The sequence below is a fragment of the Ammospiza caudacuta genome, chromosome 2 (genome assembly GCF_027887145.1).
Source record: "Ammospiza caudacuta isolate bAmmCau1 chromosome 2, bAmmCau1.pri, whole genome shotgun sequence".
Taxonomy (NCBI): domain Eukaryota; kingdom Metazoa; phylum Chordata; class Aves; order Passeriformes; family Passerellidae; genus Ammospiza; species Ammospiza caudacuta.
Window position 1 is genome coordinate 40,106,220 of NC_080594.1, and position 23,837 is coordinate 40,130,056.

The window sequence follows — 23,837 nt, forward strand, 5'->3', positions numbered from 1 at the left end:
GGCAAAAAAATCTTAGGTCTATCAGATTGCCCTGGAGGGTCTTCAAAGGTTTTCATATCTGCCCCCTGACAATGTGAGAAGGTGTTCATTTACCTGAGGAGATTTGGTCCATTAAATTACTTAGATTTATGTGATTTGGTGCTCAGGTCAGGCAGAGAGAAGCTGCTGAGCCCACGGCTGCTTGTTTTCTCTCTAGAAAAGCTCACAGGTTACTGGGAGCAGTCTTTGCCTACTACTCTGCTTGCCTTCATATCAGGAATTTGTCATGGTCCATGGTGCCCATATAGTGTTGAAGTGGGGAGAAGGAAGAAGTTTTTCTCTGCCATCCAGAAAACAGCAGACTGCAATACTTACTTAGTTGTCCGCTGTAAGGAGAGTTTATTATTCGCATCAGCATTTTCAGCCAGGTTTTGCTAAAAAAATAAATTGTGTTCCCTTTTCCATAATCTTCTTGCATGAACATTGAGATTTCTCTTTTGACCAAATGCATTTGTGAAATATATAGTTTCCCATAAAAACTCTCCAAATATCAGACAGAAGATCAAAGCTCAAGAGCCAAAACACATTTTGCCAAACCTCATTACTTGGCATAGGGAAGGTGAGTGGGAAAGGACATTTCTCTTAATGAAAAACACCATCATAATTTTTGAAAATATAAATTTTTTCCTCTGATAACTCTTCCCTGCCTGCCACTGACCCTGCATTTAGTATAAGTAAACACCTTTTGTAGTTGCACAGATCAGGAACTTCTCTAAATTGCAGCTGTCACCTTTCCCTGTAAATTTTTAATTTAATGACTAAAATTAAATGAGAAGGAATATACAGGGATTCGTTGGGATTTTTTTTTAATATTGCTGCTGTTAAACTCCTTATTCTAGAGGGATGGTACATTTTTCCATCATTGTATCACCACCACTCTGTAATGAGAAAGTAGAAAACACAACTCTGAGATCAATACATGCAGTTTAACTACATATCCCTACTACTAAAAAATAAATTACCCAGAACTTTTAAGTATTCTGAAAAATCTCAGAGAACTCTGCATACTTGTATTAATCTTTGTTTGATGTGCAGATTTCCTATAAAACCCCACAACCCTGCCAAATGCAGGCATGATTAGGCAGACAGCTCCCATAACATTCAACATCTTGCAGGAAGTGGGTGCTTTAGCTTGCAGTGCACCCAACAGACCCCTAAACACATCACTGGGAAGTGATTTATGAGTTTTAAACCAGTAGTTGCAGATTTGCTGTAGCATCTGCAGTGTCTTGGAGATCATAATAAAATTGCAGCTCTCAGATTAATATCTATCAAAAGCAGCATGGTCTGAGAACACTGTTAAATACTTTACCAGAGCAAGCAGAATAAAGAAAATGCCCAGAGCATGTTTCAATGTCAGGCACTCAAGTGTTTGGCACAGGTGGAGAGGATTTCTACATGATTCTGATATGGGAAGGAACTTTTCTCATCACTGATTTTGATGGGTCAGAATCAGGCAGATGCTTCTTTCTCCTTCCACTGTGCTCTAAACAAAGACAGGGTGTAGTGGAGTGACATTCTGCTGAATTCCAGTGTGTGTGATGATGAGGATGAGATAATGTATTCTGCTTCTAAGGTGGTCTCACAGCCACAGATATACATGGAATAAGCACGTGCCTCATGTACCAAGGCAGAAAATTACTCTGGGTGACAAAACAAGGGTGCCTAGTACAATTCTGGTACTTTGGGTATCCTACCCAACTTCCATCATGCCAGAGGATCCTGGGTCTCCTGCAGCATATCTGTGAACCCTGTGTGGATGTTTCAGCAAATTTAGGGCACCACAAACAGTATCAGAGCCTCTGCTAAGGAGTGAAATCCCAGCCTTCCCTACCAGCAGTAATACACACGCACACATGCACATACACAATGCTTCCATGATTAAGGCAGTATGTCATTAATTGAAATCAGGTCACAAACAGTAACTCAACCATGTTTTGCTCAGTCTTGGAATGGTTGTTTATTCCAAAGTCATTAAGCTTCCTGTAAAGTAAATACTTTTAGAGTACAGTGCCATAATTACATGATGTATAAACATATGGTGCTTTGTCAAATACAATAAAAGACATAAAATCACATTAAGATGATCTGCTAATATAACAGAATGTAAAAGTAACATCTGAACAGCAAAAGAACTCAGCAGCCAAATAGTTTAGTTGTCAGGTCTGCCATTAAGATAAAATGGCTAATTCAGATGAGTATTTTGGGCAAGAAGCCTGCTTTTCATACTGCAACCAGGATTTTGTATTTTAACAAAACAAATTTTAAATAAAGGACTATTTGCCAGGCACATCAAAACTCTTTTCCGGTGTGGCTGTCCCCATTTTACTGGTAGGCAAAAAGAAGACAGGATTTTAGAAAGAAACCTAATGCAGTTGGGTATAAAAATCTCAGTGAATTCGAATTCTTCTTGTTACTCTGGAAATCCTGCACAGAGTGACTGGTTTGTAGGGGAACTCTGTAACAACATGGGATAAAGATCAGGAGCCCTGTCTGAGTCCTTCTTTTAGCCAATAGATTTCATCTACCCTCACAACACTGTGTAACTAAGGAAGGCACACTGAGGAAAAGAGTTCTGATCCTGACTCATAAAAAAGAGAAGAATAAATAAACCCCAAAAAATAGGAAAATAAAAACCCAAGGCTTTTTTAATGATCAGTTTTCTAGTTCTGCCTCATTATATAGACAACTGGTAAAAATTTTCCTTCGTCTTAGTGGAACTAACAGACTCAGAAAGCCTATTGCTTACTCCTTGAAGGTTTATGAGGCATGCAGGTACAACAGTGACGTATTTAAGTCTTTCCAGTCAGTGAAACACAGTTCCTCCTCTGTGTTGGAGGGCAGCAAGCTGAAGTTACAAAATGGGCTGTTTCACACAGCAAGAGTATGACTTGTTATAGACATGAACCCAGTATTCTTTTCCTTAAAGCCAGGCTTGGGTGAAAAACTTACACAAATGAAAGCTCAGGGCCAAATTTTGCTTTCTGTTCTACTTGGAAACTAAGCAGACATTTCTCTTCAAAGAACTGTACCACAACCTGATCTATAAAAACATAAGAACAGATTGAAATTACATTAATATAAACAGGCACCACAGAAAAGAACATTGAGTACTCTAAATTGTGGACATTTATGTGAATACTTTCTACAATAGTTATCTTGCACATTGTAAAGAGATATAAAAAGTAAATGTCGTTTTCCTTTTTAATAAATTATTTTTATTTCACCTCTAGTGGCAAAGATATTTAATTACAGAACTGGAAATTCAGAAAGAATTTTCTGGTCACTTCCTGTTGGGACAGGAAAGAGTGAGAGAAGAATGTGGTCAAAAATGAGAAAGTTAAGACCCGCAGCTACAGAAAAGACAAGACATTAATTTTTCAGTCTCATTATACATGTTAACTGTAAATAACTACTTTCATGGCTCATTTCTTAAAAGAAAAATTGGAAAGCCAACCTTAGGTTAATGATTTTTCCAAATTTTAGGGATGGCAAGAATTTCCTTTGTGGCCCACATCTTCCTTCCTGAGACTGGATTTTAATTAATTTGACCAGTGGGATAAAAGCCTAAGGTCTTTTCAGCATACTCACACTTGTAGCAAGGACTCCAGTTCCTGCCTGTTTACCACATCAAAATCTCACATGGCCTTTGAGTCCCAAATACACACCCAAAATAAGACAAAATTGATCATGTCTTCTTGCTCAAGAAACCCAAGTCTAGACCTGCTACAGACATTGCCTGGAAGGTTCAGATGACAATGAACATGATCCTAGAGAGATGCCTTGCTTCAAAAGGAAGACACTGAATTGCTGAAGTTCAGACTGTGGTACTATTGCTTAGTTTGAACTGTACTTTTTCACTAATGAAGGTTGGAAAGGAAAAAAAAATCAAAACCAAAGAATACTTTGCTATTAGAAAAGAAGGGTTTTTACAAGCTGGTTTCCACTCTTCTTCTAAGCATCTTGGAGGAATTCTGTTAAAATATATATGTTTTGGACATATGAGCATTTTCAATGTAAAAAAGATGCTTTGGATTTTTTTGTTTTGTTGGTTCTGAAAATGAAATTAGATTCAGATAAAAAATGTAAAATTACAGATCTTTAAAGAAACTGCCCATATACACATTATGGAACTATATAATAGCTGGACCCTTCAAAATACATTTTTGGACATGAGTTTGAGGGGAGATACCACAATTATGAATGTTCTTCTCAACTACCACAGACCAAGAGAACCATTTCTTGCCCAAACATGTTTCATCAAATTTGCTCCTGCAAATAATCAGAAGGAACACAGAGAGAGGAAAACTCAGTGTGAGCAAGGGTCTCACAACCTGGCACATTTGGACTAAGGGTAATTGTTTCAGAAAAAGCTAATTAATAAGCTCTGAGCTTCATCCATATATGAAGCCTGGAAGAGGGTCCTGGTCACACCTGAATCTCAGTGAAAGCTCTGCCCTTCTGCACCCTCAGCAGCATCAGGGCCTCCCTGTCAAAGATGCAGAGCTGAACATATGTGTTGGGAGTTGTCTGCTTAACAGCACAATACTTCTTCTTTCCCTTTATAAACAATGAGCTCTCAAGCTCCCAGAAGCAAAGAAACCAGGCGAGGAAATATTTAATCAGTGAAAGAATGAAATTATATGCAGCTGATAAAGTATGGGCTGTGTGGAAATACCAAATGTAATTGAAAGAAGAAACCCTTTCCATCACTGTCCAGTGTCCTGAAATGTCTGCATGTGAAAGCAGAAGCATGACTTAATTTCAATGGCAGCCACAAGTGAGTGATCTGACTTTTTCAAAACCAAATCCCCAGTTCTCATTCAGAAGATGATGTGATCTTTGCTCTTATGAGTTTTCCCATTTTTACACGTCTGTCCTTGTAGCATTGCCCCACCTGTGATTGCCAGAAGCATCTCCAGCACTGGGATGCTGCACCCCTCATTTTCCTGAAGCTAATCAAAGAGACTACAAGAGCCCTATTGGATTGTGCACAGCAGGAGCATTACACAGGTTGGTGCATGCTGCAAATGAAATGGAGGCCCTCTGCATTTCCCAGAATAGCATTTTCCTGAGTCATGGGAAACAAAGAGTGGAAAAAGCCTCCTAATACAACTTGTGCTATGGAGGGAGGAAGAGCACAAAAGAAGGACTATGTGACGGGACTATGTGAAGGACATGGGTGATGATGTATCTAAAGGTTCAAACACACCTCTAGATGAAGGCTGAGATTATATGCAGAGAGGAAGACAAGGATCTGAAAGCCCAGCTCCCTCCAGTCTTTCATGATGATGGAGCAGACCAAGATGAATGAAGCACAAATGCATCCAGCTCCAAAAGACAATGATATTTCACTGTCAGGTGGAGATCCCTTGCCAAGTTCCATCTAAGCTGTATTTTAAAGCTTTGGGGCATTGTGTTTTGTTCAAAAAGTGTGTATCAAACTGTTACTAGGGCTTAAACAGTCAGAAAGAATATTGTCAAAGTGAATCTTCATATTCATAGCAAATATTTTTTAATAGTTAATTATGTTGCTCTGATACAATATAAGAAAAATGCAGCACTTGTGTCTTCTCTGCAGAGATTTTGCCATTTATTCCTCAAGAACACTACTGGAAAATGGGCAGGATGTATTCAGTTGTGGGTGGAAGCTGACATTCACTATCCTCATCTGTTCTAAACAGTACATGCTTTCAAGCATCTAACACCTAATGAGGTACAATAACATAACGTGCTTCCCTGGCCCTGAACAACATGCCTCTACAAAGCTAGAGAAATACACAGGGTACGTTCATACCTTTGGCTAACCATGGAAATGTGACTGTACCCAAAGGTCAGAAAACCTCATTGCTTACACAATTCACCCTCAGGTATGACAGCTCTGAGCTCCAGGCTTGAAAATGCACACAGGAGGCTCATCCAGCTCTGTCTAAAACACTGTTCATCTCACTCTGCAGACAGTCCAAGAGCCCCTGACTCCACCTTTGCCAAAGCACACCTAGGACTAGCTCAGGCTCATCATAGCTCAGAGAAGTGACAGGTAGCATGGTGACCTGGCCTGCTTCTGAGCACAGATCAGGTATCACTGACATGTTCTCCTTAAACCATTTACACAGAATCACAGAATAATGTGAGCTGGAAAGGACCCACAAGGATCATCATTTAAGTGAATGGTCTGCCAGGGGACCAAACCCACAACCTCAGCCTTGCCTCTTCCCAGCAGCTTGCAGAGCTGCTGTGCAGCATTCCTAACCAGGCTGTGCTGAGTGCAGCTTGGGACACAGTCCACTCTATGTACTCTCTGGTATTTTGCATTTCTCTCAGACTATTCAAGGGAGAAGCAAAAGCTCGAGGCTTTATTTATTCAATTCGGAAGGAACCCGTTATCACTTTGTTACACTTCTAACATGCAAACACCACGACACAGGAGGGAACCCGTTAGCCCTGAAAAAGAAATAGCATGCTCTTTTGAAATCAAAACAAGTGCCCCGCTGTCGATGAATGTATTCTTGGTTACAGCACAAGGAGGAAGTTTTCGCTTTTCCTCCCCCATCTCTCATCCAAATTTCTTCCCCAGGGTTGCAGAGTATGAGATGAGCAACGTGACCTTGCAATGACAGAATTTTAATGAGTGGCTGGTGCACCAAAAGCGATGCAGCAGCGTCTCCCTGCTCAGCGTTGCTATGTACACTAGACATTTATGTAACACTGCTTCTGATCCTCAAGGCTGTCCTTTCCTAGGGTCAGCAGCAACAAACACAAAATTTATTTATCAAACTGTCAAACCTACTTACAGCTGACACAGAGAACTCTACACTCCAGTATTTTGGTGAAAAGGAGTTAACAGGTAAAGCTTTTTCCCAATTTCACAGCTGCAGAATAGATGTTTTTCAGAAGTAAGTTAACTTGAAAGTGTAAAGGTTTTATTTCAAAGGAATTTTTTATTTCCAGGGTGTTTGCTATAATATACTAGCTTTCTTCTGGGCTTTAGCACTGAGTTGTGCACAGAAACACAATGCATTTGCATACATTAACTCTCAACCCCCAGGGAGACTCGGTATGCACATCTAGAAAATGGGGTTTGGTTTTCATTTCTAACATTGTGAAGCTGAGAAGAATGTCTCCTCCCTCCTCGTGGCTCCCAGGTACCAAATATTTCACCCTGTTTATTGCTGGCATTCATCATCCTCTCCTGCCCTCCTTGGGTTGCTCCTCAGTTGACAGACAGCAGTTTACCTGGAGCTCCAGGAACAGCCTCTCATCCAAGGGCTCTGTTAGGAAGCAATCTGCAACTGGGACCTGTGGCTTTTTCCAGCTTTCTCTCTGTGCCTATGTAATAATGGGAGAGATCCACTGCTCTTAGTACAGATCCAGCACCTGTCTCTTAGAAATAGGATCCCTCTAGAGAATATAACACTTCAGGCATGGTAAACCGTGAGGATACACTGCAAGTTTAGAGATATTCATAACATCAGAGGAAGTACCCAGCATTCCTTGGTACCAAAATGGATCTCATGCCTCTTACAACATGGGTGATACAATTAGCAGGATACTAAACCTTCAGATAATAACCTTCAGATAATAACCTTTAGATATCCTCATCCAGCCCTTTAAGGAGAAGCATTTGTTGCTCAAAACCTTTGTGTCAGAACATTCATTATGCATGTCAGACCAGCAGAGGACTCAGGTTTTTTAACCTTAAAAGATGTTAACTAATCTCCTGTGCCTACAAAGGCTCTTTATGGGAATGAAGAGTCTCATTTCAGCTCCATACATTTTGCCAGTGCATCACCATAGTGGCCTTAATGAAACACACCAGCATCAGAAACAATGCAAATCCCAAATCACTGTTCACAGTTGAGTCATCAGCTATATTACATACATATATATATCCCTGAAAAATGTATATTCGTAGCAGAAAATCTCAGCTCAGCACAGGCATTTGATTAAACCTTCTTGTTAAATCCACTTGGCTAAAACAATAAAAACTGTTTGAGATTGTGAGGCATGGAAAATAGGCAGAAAAATTGGATGCATAATCCAGAGAAGGAAATCCACCTTGCATTAGATCAACCTGGTGAGTTTATGAAATGATTGCCAGGTTGAAGTGAAAATTAATCTCCCTAGAAGTACTTTTATTTTTCAAAAGAGTAAACATTGCATTTTAATAACTTTGCCTCTTCTCTGACTTAGGGCCTTGAACTGCTATAGGCAGGGAACTCTTTAGCCTCATGTCTGCTTTCCCTAAGCCATGTCTTGTGGTTTGAAACTATAACCTGGTGTATTAAACGTTGAGTAGATGTTTTCCTCTTAGGGCTGCTGTTCTCTAAGTCCTACTAAATCATTACTTCTCTGCTCTGTTGGGCTGTTACAGCTGAATTACTGCTCCCAACACAGCTGTTCTGCCACTTAATGCATTATCTGCCCTCTCTCAGCCAGCTTCAAATCTCTTTGCCACCTATGTGCTAGAGGCTAGAAGAGGAGAAAAAGACAAGGAAGAGCTCACATGCCAGCAGTAGTACTACATACTGAAACAGGGAAGTGTTGCTCCAAACAATGGGCTGGAATAATCACTGTGGAGGGACAGACTGCTCTGCAGACTTTGGTGGTGAAGGTCAGTCCCCACTAGGCCTTCCCACACACATCAGGGCTCACCTCTGCTGTTCTCTGCTGTGGCAGTGGACATTTACTCACACAAGCAACCTCAGTGATATGGGAATAGGTCTTGGGTACATCTGATTTATCCTGCTGTTAGCTGTGTAAAGCCCTGAGTCCCACGCTGCTGCACAAGGGCTGGATTCTTGTTGCAGGGAAAGAGCTTGATTTTCATCACAGTATGGAAACATTCCTGGTCTAAAAAAAGAGTCCTGAAAAAATTCTGATTAATAAAACACACAGACCCTGCTGAACAAACACTGAGAAGTCTGCAGCTCTGTGAAAGACTGAGTGAAAACTGGGAGAATACAGGGCAGGATCCTTCCCCTGCCAGCAGGACACTTATGACAGACTCACAGGACACAGTTTAAAGTGCAAAGTGATGCTCAATTACATAAATCCAGTTGATCTGCAAATGTGGAATTGAGTGCTGTCAGCCTTCACTTACTTGTCTGGCACTGAGTTATATTTTTACATACATTTGGCTTACAGATTTAAAAGCAATGGAGTTTAAAAGAGGGCTTGACTCTGTTTTGCAAGCTGGAGATACACTCAGAGCAATGACAACACAGCCTGTAGAAAGATTGTGTTTATCATAATATCTGTCACTCCTGAAGCCAAGTCATAGTCACTCAACAACCCTTAAGCTTTCTGCCTCTCTTACAGAAGAATAGCAAAAGGAAAAGGAAAGAAACAACTGAAGCTTTTAGACTTTCCCAAACTCTTCCTCACCTGGCCTAGCAATTACTCAAATCAGCAACAGAATGGTTTTCCCAAAATAAAACATAAGCACATTTGCATAGCAATTAGATAGCTCTTTCTACTGCTTGTGCACCGAAGTGATCCCAAAACATTAATTAAGGCTCAAAACACTCCAGAAAGGCAGACAGTCCAGAGCTTGTTTTACAAGTGGGTCAGCTGAGTCAGATACAGCACGAAGACAGAAAAGAGAACAGCCTGGATCTGCTTTGATCTTGCTATGACAGCACTGCTTAATGTAACAACATGTGTTTAACATGCCTACAAACAGCATCAACTCCTGCAACAATGCAGAATAACAGCACAGTACTAGTATAACGATTTTAATTATAAAGTGTTACCTATGCAGAAGCTGAGCCAGAAAACATAGTCTGCTTTAGCACAGTGCTAACTGCTAAACTAGCTGCTCATTATATGGTAATGGAGCCAATATCTGTCAGAGGAGATGTAAAACCACAAACAACATAGTGATCAGATTACTCTAAACTGTATTTTAAAAGCATGTGATACTAGATCCCAAAACTAGAGGAAAAGTTCACTTTCTAGTTGTGGGTAACAGATGCAGGCATGATTTCAATCATGCTTTAAACTGACATCCAGAAAATAAAAAAGTATGCAGGACCTACAATATCCAGTATCTATGCATCTTGCCAACAGTTTTATGTTTATTATAAAATCTATGCAGGCAATATTAGAAATAAATCTTACTGATTAAAAAGAATCTAATCCTTTGCTGCACACCTCCAGTTTTACAGTGATGGATGAATGAGATCCAGTAGGAAAATAATGGTCCTTTCTGCCTCAAAGAGAAAAAAATTAAAAGCAGTAGCTGCAATGTAGGCTCTCATCTCACACTGCATTTCTATTTTGGCTTTTCTCATCGGGGCTACTTTGAGAACTTTCATCAGTAGGAATTCGTCTATCTCTGGTTCTTTGCTTCCTGCCTGGATTTCAAATTGGGCAGAGCCAGAGGTAAAGACTTCAGTGCCAAGTCTAGACACTGAGGAACACATTCCCACGTGCTTTCACTGATGCACCTCCTCCCTGTTGCTCACTGAGTGCAACTCCTGAGCAGAAGCTGCCAAGACAAAGAGCAAACTTATTCTCACCAGTTACACATGCAGGATGCCCATACACCACCTACTAGAAAAATGCTTCCCCCTGAACACTCACACTGATACTTGCAGACTCTGGTACAGAGTCTGTGTCCCAAGCAGAAATTTAGTGCCTTTCCCACTAACATACAAAAGGTATCCATTGGATAGATGTAAATGAAAGCAAATGCACTGCCCTAAATACAGGTGAACCACAGGCACAAGTTCTCAAGCAAGCCTCTGCCTGTGTATGCTGTAAACACTACACTGTACTACTCCCAAGCTTCTGCTGGAGATAAAGGGGAAGGTTTTCACCATGGTAAAGTCATGCTGATCTATTAAGAGACACTAGAGTGGTGCCTATTTATGCCAGCTAAGTGTCTGATCCCTGTTTAAATGCCCTCATCTCAGCAAAGTAAGGAAAAAGGAGAAAATAAGAAATAAGGGGAATTGGATTGGCTATTTGGATGGACAAAAAAAAGGTGCTCCTCAGAACCAAAAATTTATGAAGTACCAGTTTCAACCTTTAGCTCTCCCATGGCAATTATGGGCAGAAGACAGCTGAGGGGAGGAGAAGGGAAGGAGAGCTTAAAATTGGGATGCTTTGAGATCCTCCTCTATGGCACAAACTGAAAGCATACTGCAGCTCCTGCAAGGTTTTTATCTGCACACATCAGCCAAGGAGCCACAGAGCTGAAGGGTTCATTCTCACTCTGCTGTGGATCTGGTCTCATCCCGCTTTCAGCAGCACCAAGGCAAACAAAGGGGGCTCCAGGGAAGACACTTAGAGGATCAGAGTCAACCAAACATACTGGAACCCCTAAAAATGGATTTCAACCTGCTGTGCTGTAAAATAATCAGTCAGAGCATCTGAAAGCTTGAAGTGTTTAACATTCAGGGCATGTGAGTGCAGAGTGAGTGCAACTTCCATGTTGAATGCGTGGTATAATAAAACTTCAGGTCCTGTCTGCTCCTGTTCATTGCTTTTCTTGCTCCATCTTTATGACTGCATAAATCATAATTATTTTGCAAACTCACTGAATACTGAACTGATGCAAGATACAGAGTTCTCCACATACAGATGCGTGCTTGCCAAAAGGCTGTGACTAACATCACAGCAGAGGCTGCCCACTGGCGCTACACAATTGTGCTCACTTTTTCTTAGGTTAACTTCATTACAGAAGTAGACTAGCAAGAGTAACACTCTATATTTTAAATACAGAATCCCAGTTCTGCAATGTATAATAAAATCTTTAACATGGAGTATTTTCACCCCAAAGCCTTAAGATTTGTATACCAACAAAAGCAAGAGTGCAAGAGTCTTTGTAATAGACTATGTTTTGCCATTTGGATTAACCTGGGGTATCTTTTACTGATCCAGCTTAAGAGGACTGAAGTGGAAGAAGTTCAAACACTCCACAGATTCTTCTTCCATCAGCTTATAAAGCAATTGTGTCTTTCCCCAGATTCTGTACTTTTTAATTAACAGAAACAAATCCAAAGAATCCCTCCCACCACAAATATTGTGTGAGCCTATTTGAGTAAAAACACTGATTATTTGTTGGTATACTGCTGCATCCATCAGTCTTAAATAATCATAAATAAAAACATTTGTGCTATTCTTTGGTACGTTTCTTTCTGTTTAAACCACAGCTGAACATTTATGTTGTACAAACAAAAAATTGCACTTTTATCTTCTAGAGAGTCTTGCTCCAAGAGATTTTCAGCTGAAGGATTCTTTATTGTATTCAAACCTTGTCCCATAGGAGTTGCTGCTGTTGCTCAGTTTATGAAGTACCTTAGAGATTTTGTTTGGTCCACAGCAGAAAACTCCAATGGTCTTCCTGTTAAAAAAAAAAAAAAAAAGAGGGGAGGGGAGGGGAGGGGAAGTTATGACATTGTGAATAAACAGTAATTTCCAATAAGAGACAGAAGTGGATCCTGGCCTCATGGTGTTATACATAAGGCACCTACATACAGATTTTAAGGTGAGAACAGTTCACTAGATGACGCAGTTAATTTTACTGAAGCCACCACATCTCTCCTAAGTATCTCTACAACAAACCCTATTATTTATCTGACTAAGACAACTCTAAGGAAGAAGCGCTTCATCTTAGTCTCAAGATACCAAATGATAAAATATTACTATTTCTCACTCTATTTTTTTCCCCATGATTAATCACTTTATTTGTTAAAAATATGTCTCACTGTAAAGACTTCCTTAGTGTAACTCATGGATTACACAAGCATATCTAATCCCTAACAGTGATTTGTTACACTAATGAAAACAGAGAACTACTAACCCATGATTATTTCTGGCAGCAACAGAATAATTTTACTGCTTTACTTTCACATTAGCATGTAGGTTTTCCTTCATCATCTATATTGGAAATCTTACAAGAAGTCAAACACAGAGTATGGTCCTTGCTCATCACCCATAGATCTTGGGCCTTTAGTCAACCTGACTTTTTCACACTGTTCTACTGACAACAGCTCTTTGCTCTCTGGTCACCTTAAAATCAGGCTGCAAGTCAGACTTACAGTCATACAACATTTCAGGGCTCGGAACTTTAGCCAAATTCAGAACAAAAAACAGCAGGACTGAGCCATTCACAATATTCACTATCGCCCTTTTTTTAAAAGATGAGGAGAGGGAAAGAAAGCAGGGAAATACAATGCAGTGCTGCATTTTCTGTATCATGAAAAAAAAAATCATCTTCTTCCTGCTGAAATTGTGCCACTACAGAAAAAGATCTAAAAGATTTACTAGGATGAAGAAAAAGCATACAAGAGGGAACATGGCGCTCACTATTGTGATCTACAGCACTCAACAAGCGGATGGAGATTTGAATCCTGGGTTTTGCCTTCAGGACTGTTTCGATATTTTACGCAATAACTATTCAATATATAGTATTTTAGCATATGCTAAATAATCAAATTCAGTTTAAAGCTCCCTGTGCATGTGTTTGATGAGAGGAGGGAACTGATTTAAGAATAAATCTTTGGTGCATACTGCTATGTGTACATGTCAGGTGTCAGACAGCTGCTGGAATAGCATGGCAAATGCACACTGCACCAGTGCACAGCAACACTGGCATGGTACAACTGAGCACTCAAACATCAAAAATCACCCAAAAGTTATGCAGGTAACTGCAGTGGTGTCCTTGTGCAGGCACCTTACAACACAGATTGCAATTGCCTTCAATGACTTCATCTCTCATATCAATCAGGCAAAGTCATAATTCATACTTTTCTCACCCTTATGTTTATCTATTAAGCTTTCATGTTCTGGCAATACTCCTTTTATTGGCAATGGGTTCTGTGCTGGTGGCTGAATTTGCTGCAATAATGAGAGAGCTGCTGCTTGTTGCTCTCAAATAAGAATCCTCAGCACTTGCAGACTCTGAAATCCCTCTAATCTGTGCACACTGGAGAAAAAGGATTCATGAGCTGCCAGCAAGACTCTGTCTTCTACTGTGTATTTAATTGAAAGAATGAATGTTGTTGTTGGGTTTGGGGTTTTTTGTTTGTTTTTCTTATTCTTTAGTTGAATTAGTACAGTGAACTGATAAAATAAACCCCAAAGAGTTCAGCTGCCCCTCTCTCTTTCATTATGTATAAACGGCCAACAAAGTGAATACATAGTGCCAATGTATTCTCATCCCAGTATCCCAGAACATTCTTCCAAGGTATACAGATTTTTTCGCTAGTGATTAGAATCACAGGAGGGTTAAATGATTTGCCTGAAGTCACACAAGAGACCCATGGCTAATGTCCCCTGAAACCCAACTGAGTCACTGCTCTGTGCAGTGAGCCACAGGCTCTCAGATTGCCTTCCTGGGTTACCCACCACCAGCATCCAGTCTGGACACCCCTTCGTGCACTATCTACCTTCCTCCCCTGTGTCCATCCCTGCCTGCAGATGCCTCTGCCCCTCCTCCCCCAGATCCTGCCTGGCTGCTGGAACACAAACAGAAAGGTGGCTGAGGAAAGCTACTACATGGAACAGCATATTACTACCCTGACTGTTTATCTATCATTTGTCTGGGACAAAGGCTCCCTTTGTGTATTAGATGAAAACAGGCAGCTGTACAGTCCTATGTCTGAATATCTTCATTAATGCCATTAACATGCTTACAGTTAAGGAAACTATGTTATAGGCCATTCTTTGTAATAACTATAAACTTCAATATAGAATTTGCTCCTTCAGAGCACTAAGCAAGTAATTCCTCAGGGATCCTATGGGATGAGTAGGTCAGCACATACTCTTACATCCATTTTATGAACAGCAGGAGTTGAGAGAGAGATTAAATATTTTGCTACATTGAGAGGACAGAGTCAGGACTTGAAATGTTCCTCTTTTAAGTCCCACATTTGTTCCTAGAGAGAGGTTTCTCCTTTAGAACACACGAGAAATGTATCATGGTGTTCCATGCTTTTTCCTCCTACAGGTATTCATGTCTTTTTCTGGGTCATTCTCTACCTGGAAAAAAGCACATGCCTTTTTGACCTAAGCAAACTGAGCATGGTGCAAGCCTTTCATCCAGGACACAACTGAACAGGAACAAGGCTGTTGCTCCATTCCCCCACAAAAAGCATGAAAAAACAAAACCAGCAATTTATTACGTAACTGTTCCAGTTCAGATTGCTGGGCCTGCAAGTGTCATATGAAATACGAACAGTAGATGGCATACATCCGCTCCTCTTTTCCCGAAAACCCAAAAGAAGCAGGAACCTGATGCTGGGCTGTCCCATGTCACGCTCTGAAGGTCTGGCAAAGCTCAGACACTTACAAATGCACTTTACTTATTTGGGACCCATACAGCAGCAACAGCAACAATTCACAAAGCACACAGCAATCAGACGGCTACACAGAGACACAGACAGCTTTGCCAGCTGCCTGTTTATTTATATGCAGCTTTTCCTAAAATCACAAGATAAAAACTGGAAAATATCTTGGCTGCCCATAAACAAGCCCAAGGGGATGATTGCAAATGTGAAAGTCTGAACACTGGCACCAGATGTTGCAAACAACTTGATTGACCTGTTTTGATTTAGTTTGGTTTTTTTGGTCTCTGTATAGCAGCAGGGACATTTAGGTGGAAAGTTACAGAGAAATAAGAATTGAAATAAAGGTAGTAGCAGACCTGGAAAGTGGACTAGAGGGAAAAACTCAAGTTCCCATCTCATTCAAGGAAATATAGAGAATAATTAGCTACAAAAGGTAAATTTTTGCAGGACAGCTGAGGTTGTCAAAGGCTTCGCTACTGGGCACCATTACCAGTAACTACATCTATAGGTACAGATCTATATAAACCTTGATAAAGAGATGACAAAGAGAGACAAAGCCTACATCTTAGCAAGGTAATCAAAAGATAACATTATATTCTTGTATTAAAGATACCTTGCTTGAAAATGGCAGCCCAATTTAAGACCTGATGTGAAAATGCAGAGGAAATGGTACTCGAAGTCAAATTAGGAGTAATGCAATGGAAAGCAAAAAAGAAAAATCAAGTATGATTACTACTACTAATGGCTTCATCTATATTATGTGCTCTTACATCCTCAGAGGGAAGTGGCAGGAACCTCATAATTTTCATCTTTTAAAACTGCAGTCAGTTAAACAAAGACACTAGAATGGAGCATAAAAGGTCAACAGCCCACTACGCAGAGATCTTTGGGCCCAGTCAGCTTGGCCCTCTGAACTCTCTATTTCCTTTTCTTTCCCAAGGTTCTTTGCTCTAAACCCCTTCTCTAAGTAGGAAAATTTTACTAGAGATGTAGCAGCCTATGGGGTGCCCTGCTCACAGCATCCTCTATGACCTGAATCCAAGACAAGTACTGTCAGCAGCTCACACTGCCCACAGTGATACATTTGGCACTCAGTATTTCTCAAGAGCCAGGGCTCTGTGTCCCCTGGTCATACCTAGCCTTAGAAGAGACGAGTCAACAAGCCAAGGGTAGATTTCACTTTGCAAGTGCAAGAGAGGACAAAAATTTCTTGAGGGAAAGTTCTGCAGAGCACCTCTCAAACCCAATGTGCCCAGATTACTGTCAATAGCTGCTCAGGGGGGTTTGCTCCCACACCACTGACTTTGCCAGAAGTGAATTAGGGAAGATCCACACAGTCCCTTCTTCCAGATCAGCTTTTGAGGCAATGAACTGCCAGCAGCAGGAAAAATACTCAACCAACAAAGTTGGATCTGGACAAAGACATTCTATATGCATGTCTTCTCTTGTCCTTCAGATCATAATATGCTTTCCCAGCACAGTAAAAAGGCATTGCCAGGTTTTAACAGAGAATAAAACATAGCCAGAAATACCCAAAAGACAATAAATCTTCTGAATAAAAACAATACAGGTAATTCAAATTCTTCCTTGTGAATTCTGTGAATACTAGCATTACAAATCATGAATCAACAATTTTAAGAAATGTAACTTTATATAAAGAACCAGCATATGTTGAAAGCTGACATTGCCACAGACAAGAACACATGTAATCACTGTGCAGTGAGATGGAAATCTGCTACTTTTATTTTCTGAGCCACTGAACATCTCAACTGCATGAGAAGCTGAACTGCTCTGAACATAAAAAAACCACCGTGTTTCAGTTTGTATAGGCTATCTCTCAGCAAGATAAATCCTAGAAATATTTTCATACAAACATAGCTAGGAACAGATATGCCCAGCCATCCAACTGTGGCACCCTTCACATGGATGAGCACTTACCTCCTATTGCACTTTGCTATGTCATCAAACAGGAGCTTCCACTGGGGTCGTCCAATCAAAAGCCTGGAGTTTAAAGCTTGATATTTTTCACCAATTATTTTCTGCAAGAAACAAAAAAATCCATTCTGCCTGATTTGCAAATTGCCTCATATCACCCAGGGCTCCCATTTCTGCTATTGGCTGACTTGCCGGAGTGCTGAGGTGTAAAACCTGAGCACAAGTACCAAACAGCTGTGATGGGAGCTGCAGCCATTTTATGCGCCAATACCTCTGCTCAGTATCTTTTCAATGGCTCTCCTTGGTGTTAGTTATATACATTGTCCCCTCATGCAGCTGCTCATTAATTCCTACATTACTTTTAAATCAATTTATTTAATCCATAAAACAATAACCATGCTCCTGTTACTCATTCCCACACTGGCTTTTAATGCTAAGCTGGAAGAAATGCTGATGATGCAAAAATCATATTTTTGTCTGAAGTCTTTTTTTAAACTTTGTACAAGTAACTATTAAGATGACTAGGTCTGTAAAAGCAACCAGGGAAATCTTACTTTTCTCCCTGAGAGTAGTTTGCCAGCTGTTTTGAGCTGCTGCAACAGCAGAAAGCAGCCAAAACTGCTCCCCAGATGGAACCCACTCCATTCCAGAATGCTAACTCACCAGCATTTTGATAAGGTGAAATGCCCTCCCACTGCAGGGCACAACCCTGGGTTTGCTGTCCTAACACAGCAGCAAGAGGCAGAGAGCTACACATTATCTAGGCTCCCACATTCCCTCCCTTGCTGAACAACCCAAAACACTGCTCACACCAATGCAAACACAGTCCTGGCCAACTCAGCCTCCTTTGGGCTTTCATAGACAAGAGGCACTTGCTGCAGGGTGAGCTCTTACCACACAGGCACAAGGGCTTCTCACAAAGGGAGCAAGAAATGTAACTGCCCAAATTCTGGCAGCACTCAGCACTTTGGACTAACATCAGTGAACACACCACCTGTATGGCCATGGAGACTTAACTCCTCCTTGAGCAATGATGAGCAGCACTATGCTTCATGGCAGTTTTGTTCAACAGCCACAAAAAAAGTGACTCTAAAGTAGGACTTCAATCAAAAAGCTGACTTGAATAAATTCAGCAGCTGCTTAATTAGCATCACTATGCAGTATTTGTATACTATATAGTATCAGAAAACTTCCTTTGAATTGATTATTATTTCACTTTCCCTATCATATTTCATTGCAGTCCAGCTTCAGGTTTTAATTTTAATCTAAAAATTACATAGCAGGTTCATCAATTAGGTATTTTCAAGCACTCCATTTCCATCAACATATGCTGTCCAGGCATTGCATTTGTCATAGTCATTACTGTAGCTACTACATCATTTTAACTACAGGATTGTGTTCCTACCAGAGCAGTGAATGTTATGCTATCTCCACCTGATAGCAGGCAGATCAAAATCCTGCAGTGAAATGGTTTTTCACTGCATTTCATGTTTTCCAGTAATTGTTAGGCTTGGCTCTGGGCCCCCTGTAGTCAATGGAAAGCTTCCTGATGTGGCACAGTAAAGACTTGTACCTAGGCTTATATGCTACATCATGTAAAATGAGGATTGTAAGCATAAATAGTTACAGGAGATGACAAGAGTTGGGGAATTAGCCCGGCGTTAGCGTTGGCAATACATGTCAACTGACAGTTCTGTATAATTTCCAGTCTTTCACATCAAGAAATTTCTACCTTTCATCTATATATGAGATAATGAAATAAAAAGTTTTTAAAAATAGCTAGATTCTTCGAAAACAGATATGGAAAAGAAGATTTGAGCTTGCAGGTTCCTAGAATTATTCTGGTTTGGTTCTTAGCCCAGGAACGATGCAGATTTACCATCGAACACGGCCAACTGTCTGGTCTGTGGCCTGGCCTGGAAGGACCTTGTTCCTAGAAAAGGGAGATATGGATTTCTGCCTACACCTAATCAAGTTAAGGGTATGGCATGAGACTCTCTTAATGCTGTGGGGATGAACTGGCTGTCTTGCTCTATTAATGAATCAGTCACCCGAGTTTATGGCCTCAACTCCTGTTTTTACCATCTGCAGTAATCCCCTTCTGCCTTTGACTGACAGTTTGCATTGCCTATTACTCCAAGGTCTAGTTTAGTTTACAAACAACATTTGGCCACATACCTGTATTCCATCTGTTTGACTGAGGTACAGCTGGATATTTATATAGTCTGGCCGATTCTCCTGCCAAAGCTGGGAGGATGATAAAAACAGCTAGTGAAATAATGTTCTTTTTCTTAATGCAAGCATGAAGTCACTTGTGCCTACTATGCTGAGGCACATGGGTTTCAGCATCAATGAAGTAAGCTTTTCATTGAAGAGGATGTGCTTGTATAGCACATCGTGCTGTGTAAAAAATATTATTTTAGGAAGCTACATGGCTCTTAAAATATACTTGAAATTATAAATCCCACTCCCTTTTCAATCTGCCTACTAGCCAAATGACTAAATGACTAAAGGCCACTCAAGGCTTCCCAGACTGCATGTGCTTCTTCTTCCTTCTCATAAAGTAGTCTGGACACAGGCAAGTGTCCAGACTACTGGAACATGGCAACACTGCAATGAAACATTGGTGATGGACACTCAAACTGGTTTTGAACCAAGAACAAATGAAGCCTGGATCAGAAAGCCCAAGCTACTGCTGGAGCTCACTCATTTTGAGCAAGGCTGCCATCCTGTACAGAATGCCAGGTGTGTGGTGTGGGCATACCTTGCATTTAAGTTGTCAGGATCCCTCCAAGCAACACCCATTACCTTGTTATGCAACATACAGAGCAGATCTGCAAACCAGCGGAAAGACTCAATGTCCCTGCACACCCAGATGAAGTAGAGTCTTCTGAGCTTGTAGCATTTCCAACCATCACTTGAAAATAAAATGTGTGGGTAGTTAAAAATTGTAATTTTAAATGGAAACATTAATTAGGATGCTGTATATTTATTAATGGAAACATGAATTTCCTTTAGAAGCTAACTGCTAAGTTGTTCTTCAAGCTATGACACATCAGACGCTGAATTGACCAAAGCAGCCTATTCAGATGATCCTGAGAATATTAAATATCTAGCACAGAGCTAGCAGCCATCACAGACAGTGCTTCCACACTTGGAAATTGTCAGCTATACAGACGATTTGGGCAGCAAATATGGACTCATATATCATCATCAAACTTTTATTTCAAAGCAAAGGGGACATTCTAAGTTCAAGTGTATTATGTCAATGCTTTATTAGGTTTATAAAGAAGCCTGTAAGTGGAAAATATTGACAAATGTAATCATGTCAGGACTTAATTTTGCCTTTCTGTATGAAAGGCTTTGGTTGATTATAATTAGTACTGTAGCAAAATCACAAAGACCAAATGAAATCAGAGCTCCATTGTGTTAGGGAACTGTGTGACACATTACAGACCTCAGAAAATGTTGGTGCATAAAGTGCAACCATGGGCAAATTCTGGCATTGCACTTAGAAAAACAGGACTCTCGTGTCAGATTTCTAATTCAATTAAAACACAAATAAGTACAAAGGAAGGACTTGAATTAACTAGTAAAGAAAATAGAAATAAAAATATCCTGATGAATAATGAGTTCAAATAAAGCAAAAGTATTCAGGAAGCATTTTCTTAGTTAGCCAACGATGTGGTTTTTGTTGTTCTAATCACTGAAATGGTCAGTGCACAGTTTCCTCCTTTTCCTCCTAGAATGATTTTCAGATAGAGAAGGCCATAGCCTGTTCACTTAAAATTAAAATTAAAATTCCAGTCCTAGGAGCCAGACCTGGTCGAAAAGTTTCATGATACATCTCTCCATAGTCACTGTACTTTATTCCAAACTGTAGAGTTGCTGGCATATCCAGCCAGGATATAGGGTTAATAGATCTATATAAGTGATGGCTCCAACCAGTGCCCTGCCTCCCCACACCTCTGCCCTGAGGAGCAAGGATGGAAACATCAGCAGCACCTCAGCAGCACATAGAACCTAGAACTCACCTTTTGTGTAAACTCCCCAGAGAGAGTTTAAAAAGTGCTTTCAGACTGGGGAGTACAGTGTCTTTCAAGTCCTGATTTCCAATTTTCTATTTGTTAACTGCAGACTTTCCAATCACGATTTCCTCCATCTCTTTCTGACTGCCTGACTAAGACAAGCACTTAGAAAGAGTCACAATCTGATCAGATATGACAAGAGAACTGTAAGCAGTAGCAAGGAAAATAAGTGCTTTTCATTAAAAAAGGAATAAAAGATAAAAATGCAAGGCATTTTGTATTGAAATGCCCCAGTTCAGTAACAAACACCACTCTGGGTGATGAAACACTGCATCAGGATAAAGAGGCTGGACTGCCAGACTTCATCAAACAAGTCCAGCATAGATTTAAAATAGCACCCCAGACACATATGCCTGTGTGAACCTCCAGCAGGATATATTGTGCAGGAGAGGTGCAATCCTCCATTACAACCCCCATTTCTTGTGTGTTTCTGTGTTACACTCCCCATAACAGCCATTATTTACAGACTCTTGTGCCTCTAGCTTTCCCTAAAAAGCCTCTAGCTTTCCCTAAAGTACATCATAATTTCTTAAAACAGGGCACAGGGTTCAACAGCTAAGTGGAGGGAAGGGCAGGGGCATGAATCAAATTATGTACATACAACAGAAAAACAACGGAGCAGGAAACAAGATTTCAAGGACAGACTTTGGATCTCTCCTAGACCTGAGTGTCCTTGACACAACAGGACTGGCCTGGCTGCTCTGCAGAGCTGGCACCATCAGGCAGTTTGCATCTTCATACCTGCCAATATCTGCTTCCAAGCCAGGGCAAAGACACACACAGATCAGCCACTAAACCTGTGTCTTGTTGATGTTTAAATACTGAGGAGGGAAGCAGACTGTTACTTTTCTCCAGAATGATTCCCTTGTACATTGTACAGTGCACAAGGGAAGAGCAGCTAAAAAGCCAGGCTATGGAATTAGCTCCTTGGAAGTCAATTTATGGCTTTATGCAGATAAATGGACATTGCAAAATCCTTTGGAAGCTACCATTTTCTTGCAATGTCTGTGAGAATTCCTACAGCCTTGGCTAACACATATTAGAGAGAAACATCTAATTACCTGCTGCTGGCCCATCTTTGTGTTCCATGACATTTTTGCTAAACACTATCAGGGATAATCCATCACAAGGAAAACAGTCATTTTATCCACCTGAGCCCCAGGCTTTCAGCAAAAATGCACCCTGGTTTTGAGGTGATCTGTATGCTCTCACAGAAAGAAAATGAGGGAGCTCAAAATGGTCTTTGGGGGCCTCAGCACCATGAGATACACAAGGCTAATAACTTTCAGCAGCACTTGGCACTGTCAGGTCCAGCCCAGGTTAAGGACAGAAGAATGTGTACAGCACCTAAATTCCACACTTCACTTTAGAGTTAGAGCTGACCATGGCATGCTCATCTTGCAAGAAATGCTTTAACTGTGCATTGTAAAGCCCTCCCAAAGCCAGATGGCATCTCAGGGAAGGTTTGCTGCTTTGGCTGACTGTTTATACTGGCCATGTGATACACTCACTTAACCTGTGACTGGAGCCCTTAATCAATTACTCTAGCAAATATAAATAAAATCAATAGCAATCATAAAAGGAAGTTTATTTCACATAGCGTAAGATTTAGTGGGGACCATGCTGTCAATGTGACAGAAAAACAAGAGGTGGAAGGTTTAATCTGCATAGAATATCAAAGGCTTTACATTAAAATGAAATTTTAAAATAGAGAGAGGAACAAGAAAGGAAAAATAGAAAAATTCATATCTAAAATTTAAACTTTTCAAATGAAGTTAAACATCTGCATACTATCTGAATTCAGACTGATCCCCTTATATTAAAACCTCAAGCTTAGACATTTAAAAAGTCTAACCAGGAGAGTTGGTCCTGCATTTCCAGCAGAAGGATTATCACAATTGTCTGACTCCCAAAAACTGTTGCAGTATGCAGTCTCATCTAAGCTGGGACTGGGGGAACAAGTCCTGCCAAGGGCTGTGACTAGATTAATCACAGGCTTGACTGGTGGCAGGATACAGAGGCTGGTGACACTGTCCCAGTTCAGGTGCATCCCTGCCACAACACTTTGGGTTACAGAGAGGTATGAGAGGATTTATACCCTTTAGGGACATCTCAGTCCTCTACCTCTTTTCAAGGAATCATTCACTTATGCCCGTGGAAGTTTTTTAAGACACTCAAAGCCTTTCTGACATTCATTGTTGCTGTAAACTGGGGCAAAATGGCTTTAAAGGCTTAAGCTCACTTACAGCAATGTGTTGAGCACAGATGCAAATGGTGTAACCCCAATTCCTCCAGCCACGCAGAGGCTGACCTCGTAGTTCAGAGATTCCTCAAAGGGACTTCCAAAAGGTCCATCCACATACAGTCTGCATAAAGAGCAAAAATCACACTTTTAGAGGAAGCTGTTAAGATCAGACAAAGGTAAAGAAAAACAAGCTGGAATTAAAACCCTACAAGGAATTTGTTTTAAAATTTG

At 40.5% G+C, this 23,837-nt stretch overlaps 1 protein-coding gene across 2 annotated transcripts in view; it reads right to left on the bottom strand.

Annotated features, from left to right (window-relative positions):
* Positions 1-2,017: 2,017 nt before the first annotated feature.
* NOX4 (NADPH oxidase 4) overlaps positions 2,018-23,837 on the bottom strand; it is a 109,315-nt gene continuing 87,495 nt past the window's right edge. For both annotated transcript variants that reach the window (XM_058822667.1, XM_058822663.1), the window contains exons 13-17: positions 23,608-23,727; positions 20,082-20,190; positions 19,452-19,520; positions 17,277-17,377; positions 2,018-12,391 (exon numbers count right to left, since the gene is read on the bottom strand). In XM_058822667.1, the coding sequence (XP_058678650.1) occupies positions 12,271-12,391; positions 17,277-17,377; positions 19,452-19,520; positions 20,082-20,190; positions 23,608-23,727 (520 nt within the window). In that variant the 3' untranslated portion in view covers positions 2,018-12,270. The remainder of the gene's footprint in view (positions 12,392-17,276; positions 17,378-19,451; positions 19,521-20,081; positions 20,191-23,607; positions 23,728-23,837) is intronic.